The following is a 9,656-nucleotide window of genomic DNA, read 5'->3' as shown; positions in this document are numbered from 1 at the left end:
CAGAGGACAGTAATACAGTAATTTCTACATGAATTTTAACAGTGCATGTTCAATAAAAACAAAAAAAATGTTGTCTGTTAAAGGTTATGACTGGAAAGTAGTTAAATTTGAGAACAATTGAAAAACACAAAGGTGTGTGTACAGTACAACCTATTTGTATGTACAGGGTGTTCGCGTGAACAAGAGGGCGTGTATTGAACCCTCGCTCGCCACACATCACGTCAAACCGGAGCTCCACTACAAGCGGAAGTTACGGCTCTGTTTGTGCTTAAACAAAATCTCATCTTTGAGAAAGTGAAAACCATCACAAAAGAGCCCGGGTTTATGCCGATGTACGCGTCATATGCGTGCACGTGGCGGCTTTATTTTTTATTTTCATCTGGTTGTTAAAGCTCTGCTTGTTTTCATTGCTTAAAAGGGGTCGGGATGTTTGACATATTGATTTGATTTTCTGTGTGATGGCCATACAGTGGAGCTCCAGACAGTAACAGAGACGCGCTGTGATTGGACGTTTCCGACATTCTGTTACATTGTAGCCGCGTTTCCGATTCGCGTTGATACATTGTAGCGGGAGAGAAGAAACATTCACTGTATTCAATAATGACTCGGTTTGATTTAACATAGCGGCCAAATCACGAGACGTCTTCGGTAACGAATCTCGTGGAGGATTCTCCTCTGCGGTTTGCGCTGGATTTCAGTTAGAGGTGAATGAGATGGCAGACGGCGGTCGGGTGAAGCACGACAGCCCGATCTCGAGCCCGGGACCCGGGAGGAAGAAGGCTCAGCAGCAGTCGCCCAGTTCAAAGACTCGGTACTCGGTCAACGCTCCCGGACACTGCTTTCGGAAAGTGACCCTGACTAAACCGACATTCTGTCATCACTGCAGCGACTTTATATGGGGCATTGTCGGGTTTGTTTGTGAAGGTAAGATGCTTGAGTAATACAGTAAAACATTGACAACAAAAAAATAGGTGTTTGAAGTGATTCGAGATGGTTTCGGTTTAAATACAATGGTACTGCGATAAAGGTATGATTCACAATGGTAAAGTCCACTTTGGGAGTTAAGAGAATGCCATCCATCTTTTTGCCCTTATGAACATCTTAAATGTTACGTCATATATGTGCATGCTATGCATTTTTAGGGTCAGTTAGGCTAACCATGCCATGCGATTTAAAGAGCAAGTTCATGATTTTGTTTAAATATACTCCCTATTGAAAATCCAGCAAAGACCAGGGTAGCTGGTTTTACCTGGTTTAAGGTGGCTGTAGCTGGTCTAAGCTGGTCCTACCAGCATGGCAAAGCTGGTCAAGCTGGTAGGTCAGCTGGTCTTCCAGCAAACTCCAGCTAGACCAGCTTTAAAAGTGACCAAAACACAACTAGACCAGCAATACCAGCTAAAACCAAACTGGGAGACCAGCTTAAACCAGCACATGCTGGTCTTAGCAAGATTTTTCAGTAGGGCTGCCTACCCACTTTGATTGACAGCATATTATACACCTAACATTATGGAAAGAGAAGGGATAATTGAAATGTTAGAAAATACACATCTCTCTCTCTCTCTCTCTCTCTCTCTCTCTCTCTCTCTCTCCTGAATGATTCAATAATGTGGCTAGTTTTTAAACCGGTGAAGACAGATTGATCCCGATCGATCCAGCACACTTCTCCTGTTGGACAGCAATCCGTAATTGTCCAGTTTTGTGCTGGAGACACTTTGATGAGATCCATCTAATTGATGGAGATCTTTGTCAGTGTTAGAACTGTTCTCACTTCTGTCAGTCAGATGTTTACAGTTTTACAGAGCTGCTCATTGGTGTAAATAAGTTGTTATTCAACAGTTTAGCATATGTCAGGGCTATATTATGGTCAGAGATTGGCAGAGGCTAGGATAGCATAGTAAAATTCTGTATTATTTTTCCCCCCGATAGATAGATAGATAGATAGATAGATAGATAGATAGATAGATAAAAACAACTTTCAGTCCATAGCATATTGAACCTGAAACAAGTGTAGATTTACAGGCTTTTGGCAGCCGTCTGTTTAGTAAACTCGCTGACTTGATGATGTAGTTTTTATACATATTGCACATAGATGTAAGTCTGAGCACAAATAGTCATCAGTGATTGAGCAAAATCTGATTTTATTTGAATTATATGCACACTAAAGAATGTTAACTAGAGCTGGTTTTGCCTATTTAAAACCTGTTGCTGATTCTCAGACAGAGATTAATCCACAACGTGATGCGAATCACAGGCTTTTTTTACAATTGTTTCTGGCTGTGAGCAACACGTCTTGGATAAATGTTGTTTTGTGAGGGTGTTGATTGACAGCATGGATGTTACCAGGCAGAGTTAGGCAGAAATGAGATGTTTCTGTTACGTAACGCGCTGCAGTGAAGTCGTGATCGACTCTTCCGGGTTGGCATGGCAACACGTAGCCCAATGGAGCGGTGAGGCAGATGCTCTCTCCAGATTCAATAAGAGCAGAACATAAACGGGTGCGCATGTTTTACCTCAAACACTTGCAGTCTGCTTAATGCATCAGGATCTAGTAGTCTGGTCAGTGTATTCATTAGCATTAAAGGGATAGTTTACCCAAAACATGAAAATTCTGTCATTATTTACTCACGCGCATGTTCTTAGAAATTTGTTTGAGTTTCTTCTTTGGTTAAGAAAATATATTTTGATAAGTGATAGTAACCACATAGTTGATGGTACCTAATGACTTCCATAGTAGGATTAGTAAGGAATAATTGACGATGGGCCTGAGTCAATTTTTCCGCTTATACCATGGTTACCACAAACATTGCTCTGGTGCCTTTTTTAAAGACATTTGAAAAGTTAGGTGTGCGGTTATCGAAAAATAATGCATACCCATGGAACATTTCTCAACCAGTCAGAATACAGCATTCAACAGACCTGTGGTATAAACAAATACTCTGGAATTCAGTGGGTATATCAACTGTGTGCTTACCATCATTCATCTAAATATCTTCTTTTCCGTCTTCCGTCTTTCGGCACCTCCGAGTCTTGGTCTCTCGGCCCCTCCGAGTCTTGGTCTCTCGGCCCCTCCGAGTCTTGGTCTCTCGGCCCCTCCGAGTCTTGGTCTCTCGGCCCCTCCGAGTCTTGGTCTCTCGGCCCCTCCGAGTCTTTGTCTCGGCCCCTCCGAGTCTTGGTCTCTCGGCCCCTCCGAGTCTTGGTCTCTCGGCCCCTCCGAGTCTTGGTCTCTCGGCCCCTCCGAGTCTTGGTCTCTCGGCCCCTCCGAGTCTTGGTCTCTCGGCCCCTCCGAGTCTTGGTCTCTCGGCCCCTCCGAGTCTTGGTCTCTCGGCCCCTCCGAGTCTTGGTCTCTCGGCCCCTCCGAGTCTTGGCCACGGCGAGTCTTGGTCTCTCGGCCCCTCCGAGTCTTGGTCTCTCGGCCCCTACGAGTCTTGGTCTCTCGGCCCCTACGAGTCTTGGTCTCTCGGCCCCTACGAGTCTTGGCCTCGGCCACGCCGAGTCTTGGTCTCTCGGCCCCTACGAGTCTTGGTCTCTCGGCCCCTACGAGTCTTGGTCTCTCGGCCCCTACGAGTCTTGGTCTCTCGGCCCCTACGAGTCTTGGCCTACGAGTCTTGGTCTCGGCCCCTACGAGTCTTTGTCTCGGCCCCTCAGAGTCTTGGTCTCGGCCCCTCAGAGTCTTGGTCATGTCTTAGTTTCAACACCCTTTGGTCTTGGTCTCGGTTTAGGTGGTCTTGACTACAACATTGCTTCCTAGTCACTTGTAATTCACTTTAAATCACCATTTTTGCAAAGCTGATATTATTTTATGGTTCCAATAGTTATAGGTCACTGCTACAACAATATGAAATTCTTTGTTTTTTTATTGTTTGTATTTGACCTTCTTTAACCACCCCTTTCTCTCTTTTTTTGCAGTGTGTAACTTCATGTCTCATGAGAAATGTTTAAAGCACGTCAGGACTGTGTGTTCATGCATGGCTCCCACACAGGTTCGGGTAAGTAAACCATGCTGGACGTGCAGGACATGCATCTATGTATATAACACTTACTATTACTAACACGGCATTGTTGAGAACACTTAAAGGATGCTCTAATTATACAGAACATGAAGTCTTGAACAGTTATTAAGATAATGAAGAATGATCAAGCAGTTTAGTGTAGCATGATCGCACAAAAAAGATCATAATTAGCAGTTTACACCGAAACTGTTGTCTTTGTGGTCTTTGCATTACAAACAACATAGTATGTTATTCCCTGAATTCACATTTAATAATTTAAGAAGTATTGACCGAGGCCATTTTGCTCAGTAACACAGCAGTCGGTGTAGCCCTTTGTCTGTCCTTCATAATGAATTACTGATGACTTCCTGATGTGATGTGGCGTTTCGTGAAGGCCAAGTGTCAGTCGGCATTTGTGCCTTTGATTACGATCGATCTAGCTACATTATAACCACCAAGATGGGAAGTTTCTTTTTTAATGAATTACACCGTGATTGTGAGCATGAACTGAATTATTTTTGAAGTGGTCACAAGGGTCCATAATGGTTAGGATGACGACTGCCTGTGTTTTTAAACAGAGCACATCAAAACACAGTTAGTTGTAGGACATATTATAGGTTAGATATAGAAATATGTGACCCAGTCTGTGAAATAGAGGTCTTCACGGGTCCACTTAGATCCGAAACCCGAGATCCGACCCGAGACCCGAGCAGGTTCCGGTCTAAATGTTTTGTGCATGCCTCTGACATGGGTCGGGTATAATATTAGCGGCATCGGGTCTCGGGTAGATTAAAATAAATGTTTTTTGCAGAACTGACCCTAGAAGACCCAAATCTCATCTGTGTTCATCGAGTCATTTTTCAATGCGGTATGTAATTTTTTGTTGAGCCAGACCTGTCAATCAATTTTAAATGCACATTTTAGCGGTTAACTTGGTGTTGTCGTCAGATAACAAATGAAATAAATGGAGCAATGGGCCAAATTAGTTTTATTCTGTCTGACTGGTGTGTGCAGGGATGCAGACTGCATGTACATCAGTGCCATTTACATTCGGGTCCAGTCAGGTTATCAAAATATTGCCAATGGGTAAGGTCAGACTCGGGTCTTATTTTCTCGGGTCGGGTTGCCTCGGGCCGGGTTTTTCATTAAAAAAAAATGTATGCACTGTTTTCTGCATAAAATCATCCTACATAATGCAAAGAACATTCTGTGAATCACCTTGATATCTTTAATATTGACTGAGGTCATGAAATCAATTGAAATCAATGAATTAAATCTTTGATGCTTAAAATTAGATTATGACACTTTAGCCTGGATTTCATAGACAGAGCTTAAAGTTTTTTTTCATGTTTAAGTGCTATAATTGAGTCCCCAGTGTTTTATCAACCTAGAAAATGTGAAAAAGATCAACACAGTAACTTAGTTTTGGTAAAACATTCTCTGCAAGCATGTGAAAAAATAGCTTAAGGTTGAAATCTGGCTCCCTTGTGATGTCAGAAGTAGGGATGGGCGATATGGGGAAAATATCATATCACGATTGGTTTAGGCAAAATCACGATTTTATCACCATTCTTTTCCATGTTTTTTTTTTTAAAGACTATTTTGCCATTACTTGGCCTTAATACAGCCATAACAATGCCCCCATTTAAAAATGCAGTCCTACAAGGTAACAAATATATGCACGGAAAGTGCACGGACAATAAGCGTATGCACGAGCATGCACGAGAAAATATTGAGACAGAACACTCCACTACAAACAATTACACAAAGAAAATAGACAGCATTTGCACAAACACTATTGTTTTCTTTTATTTTCAATTCTTCCAAGAACAGAAAGCTGTGGAGCATTTGCGTCACCATAATGTTTGATTCCTGTTCTTTGTTTTCTTGATGTTTGTTCTAAACTTTTTTGCAATGGTGGATCAGCTACTTTTCTTCACTGATCCTAAATGTTTTAATGTACTGTAAATGTTGCAAATCAAAGCTGCCCTGACGGCCTGGTAGACTAATTATTTGTATTGCGTATGTGTCGGAGCACGGCCATCCGCTCGTAGTCAGTATACTTTGAAAGCTCCAAGGACAAAGGTATACCTGGCCCATACCTCGCCCCTTGTCGCATACTTGATGTAGGCACGAATCACGATACAACAATGTTTCCGAAAATATTGTCATATCGGTCAAATATTGTCATATCGCACACCCCTAGTCTAAAGGGGATAATACCACCCCTTAATCTGTACTATCCAACCACGGCACTGCATTTAGTGCAGATATCAGCTTATTTGCATTTAAACGAAGATACCCAAAAACACACAGCTACAAAGTGGCAATTTTAACATGTTATAATAAATTATCTATATGGTATTTTGAGCTAAGTACTCTGGAGACACCAAAGATTTATTTGACATCTTAAAAAGTCCTGTGAAGTGTCCTCTTTAATATAACTTGATATTACATATAGTACGAATGACTTTAAAAAGATATTGTAACTTGGGGCAAAACTGCTATAGTTCTTCTTAAAACAGGATGTATGTGTAGCCATAAACTTCACAGCTCAAAATAAAGTAACCACAGACCATGCTGTCTGCTTACAATCGGCATCATTTCATTGGTTCATCAGGGTTGAATTCACAGAAAACAAAACACTTAGCTGTATGGCATTGATGCCTATTGGCCAATCGCGTCAGAGCTGCCGCAGGATGTGATAACAGACGCCCAGAACACCAAACCACAGCTAAACTAAATTTAGACCAATAAATAATAAGGGGAAAATAAACTTCAGAGCTGGATAAAAAAAGATTACTTTAGAAACTACTACAGTAGTTTTTGTTAATACATAATAGATTTTATGTGTGTGTTTTTTTTCTTGTAAGATTGATTTGTTTAGTTTGAAAAGGAAATAAGTGTGTTTTTGTATTCACTGAGGTTGTGTGTGCATGTGTTTGTATTGTGTGTGTGTGTGTTTTGTATGTCTGTGTGTGGGTGTGTGGATGGTTGTTGTAGTGAGTCAGCCTTAGAGCCAATCGCTCCATTAGCCTCTACTTAACAACCTCTCTGAACTACATTTGAGGAAATGCAAACACAAACTGAAACAACCATCTGACACATTATTACAGTAAAAGATGTAAAGATCTGTTTAATTGACCTCATGTACATTGATCCACAATGAAATTGTATTATCCCTTATACGTAAATCACCTTTAAGATCTTAGCAAGGGTGGCTGGCGACAGGAAACAAGGTCACGTCCGGTAGGATGCTTTGCAGTTTACTGTAGTGAGGGTCAGTGAGGATGTCTCCTCTCGTTGGACAGGACATAGCTGACTTCAGTAGGGAGTACTAGTGTCACAAATAGATGTGTGTGTGTGTGGCATTTATCAGAGCATTTTATCAAAAGCGGCTTACAAGAATAAGGAAAAAGCGAAGCGATTTGCCGTCTCATGTCTGAGCTTGCAAACATCAGTATGTTCAATTTCTGGCACCATCACAAGCACCTAAATTTTCTGGTTTGCCTGAGCAAATGTCAAGCTATTTTTCCTTGTGTTCCCAAGAATCCAAATCCTGAGTGACGCAGAGCTGTCAGATCATGCGCAGCGCCATGATATGTTTGTCTCTTAAATATCACATAATTTTTTTTCACTGAAGTTGACAACTCACAGAAACGCTTACGAATAAAGTTTTTTAAATACTTGTGTTCAGCACTAAATTCAATAAAAATTTAAATACATACACTCACATTTACTTTTAGGCATTTAGTAGGCAATTTTATTTTTAAAAAAAAAAGATAAAAAGAAAGCAATACACTGCAAAAAATTATTTTCAATAAAAAATTTTCTTAGTATTTTTTTTTTGTTTTCAGTAAAAATATATAAAAATTATTAAATTAAGATGATTTTTCTTGATGAGCAAAACGACCCAAGAAAATAAGTCTAGTTTTTAGACCAAAAATATCAAATTTAAGTGATTTTGTGCATAAAACAAGCAAAAAAAAAAAAAAATCTGCTATTGGGGTAAGCCAAAAATTGTGAACATTTTTTTTAAACACTAAATTCAAGAAAAATTCAAGAAATTTTTTTTGCTTGTTTTATGCACAAAATCACTTAAATTTGATATTTTAGGTCTAAAAACTAGACTTATTTTCTTGGGTCATTTTGCTTATTTAAAAAAAGCATCTTAACTTAAGAATATTTAAATATTTTTACTGAAAACAATACAAAAATACTAAGAAAATGTTTTCTTGAAAATAATTTTTTGCAGTGTACATTTGTATAATTTATAATTAGGGCTGTCAGTAGATTAAAATATTTAATGTAGATTAATCGCATGATTGTCATGAGTTAACTTGCGATGTATCACAAATTTTTATCTGTTCTAAATCTACCTTAATTTAAAACCTTAACAACTACCTTAACAAATATAGATGCTTTATGCAAATGTGTGTTTACATCAACCTGTTTACATTTTCAACAAAACCATCAGCCATTGTGTTGTATATGAATTTTCCTTTCAGAAGACCCTTTTCTTTCTTTATTTCTGTTTGCTGCTGCATTGTTTGTGACTCGTGCTGGCAAATTGAGTCGGAATGAGCAAAGTTTCAAAAATTATTTATTTTATATTCTCTATCAAAAAATTCAAAACAATGCATGTTTTGTTGGAATCTGACAGAACATGACAGAACTGCAGCTGTTTGAAGTTGACAGAGTCAGCGAAGTTACTTTTGAGAAAAATCAAAAATTACTATACCTTAAAATCACTGGTAAAATTAATAGATTTACCACACACAAAGTAAAAAAAATCAATATATGCTCAACTTTTTTCCTTTATTGTTTGATTGACATTGAGACAGACAGCTTTAGATATACTATAATGCACATTTTGTTACATAACAGATATTTTTCCTCAACAGTAAACCAAACTTAAGACATAACAGATTATATCTGCGTGAATTTTTGATGAAACAAGAATTTATTAAACAGGCTTTAGATCTGTCAGTCAGCACGAGATAGTTTTGAGTCTTGTCACTCTTAATATCTCTTTTAACATCAATCAGGTCCCAAACTTTTTAACTATTTTAACATCAAGCAAGTCCTGCTCCCTATTTTCTAATTCCTGCATGTTTTAAAACCCAAACCAAAATGAGACACACAAAAGGATTGACACGCATCTTTGGTGTATTAGTTAGGACTGTAACCATCTCAGAAAACGTATAAAAAAGATCATTTTAGATGTTCAACGACCATTTAGAGCATTGTATTCGCTAGATGACAGCCTCATTTTCTTTTTTTATTAATTTATCAACTATGGGCTAGACCAAGCGTCAAACAGAAATTGTGCGTTGCGTTAATCGCGCATCAATAAAATTAATGCCATTTAAGGGTCCCTTTCTTCCTGTGTTTGAAGCTGTGATAGTATTTACAGTAAGCAATATAACGTGTTCATGTTTCACGCAGCATTTTTCACACAATTTTCTTTTCTGTATAGCGCTGTTTTCACTGTCCTACAAACGGGCTTATGTCTTTCTTGTTCTATGAAGTCCATCCTTCAGAAATACGTATCGAGTTCTGATTGTGTAGTTTGTTTAGTGCGTTGTGATTTGACAGCAGCTTAGCTTAGGAGAGCCAGCTTAGCTTAGGAGAGCCGTTTGAGCTTAGCCGGCGAGTGGCGTATTC

The 9,656-nt window shown here is 39.2% G+C and overlaps 1 protein-coding gene across 1 annotated transcript in view; it reads left to right on the top strand.

Moving 5' to 3' along the window:
- Positions 1-215: 215 nt before the first annotated feature.
- The window catches only part of LOC129422103 (diacylglycerol kinase theta), a 44,931-nt gene continuing 35,490 nt past the window's right edge, over positions 216-9,656 (top strand). Inside the window, exons 1-2 of the mRNA XM_073854496.1 lie at positions 216-924; positions 3,907-3,986. Of these exons, the coding sequence (XP_073710597.1) occupies positions 714-924; positions 3,907-3,986 (291 nt within the window). The 5' untranslated portion in view covers positions 216-713. The remainder of the gene's footprint in view (positions 925-3,906; positions 3,987-9,656) is intronic.

This window comes from Misgurnus anguillicaudatus, chromosome 16 (assembly GCF_027580225.2).
Source record: "Misgurnus anguillicaudatus chromosome 16, ASM2758022v2, whole genome shotgun sequence".
NCBI classification, from domain to species: Eukaryota; Metazoa; Chordata; class Actinopteri; order Cypriniformes; family Cobitidae; genus Misgurnus; species Misgurnus anguillicaudatus.
This window is presented reverse-complemented; position numbering and strand designations above follow the sequence as displayed.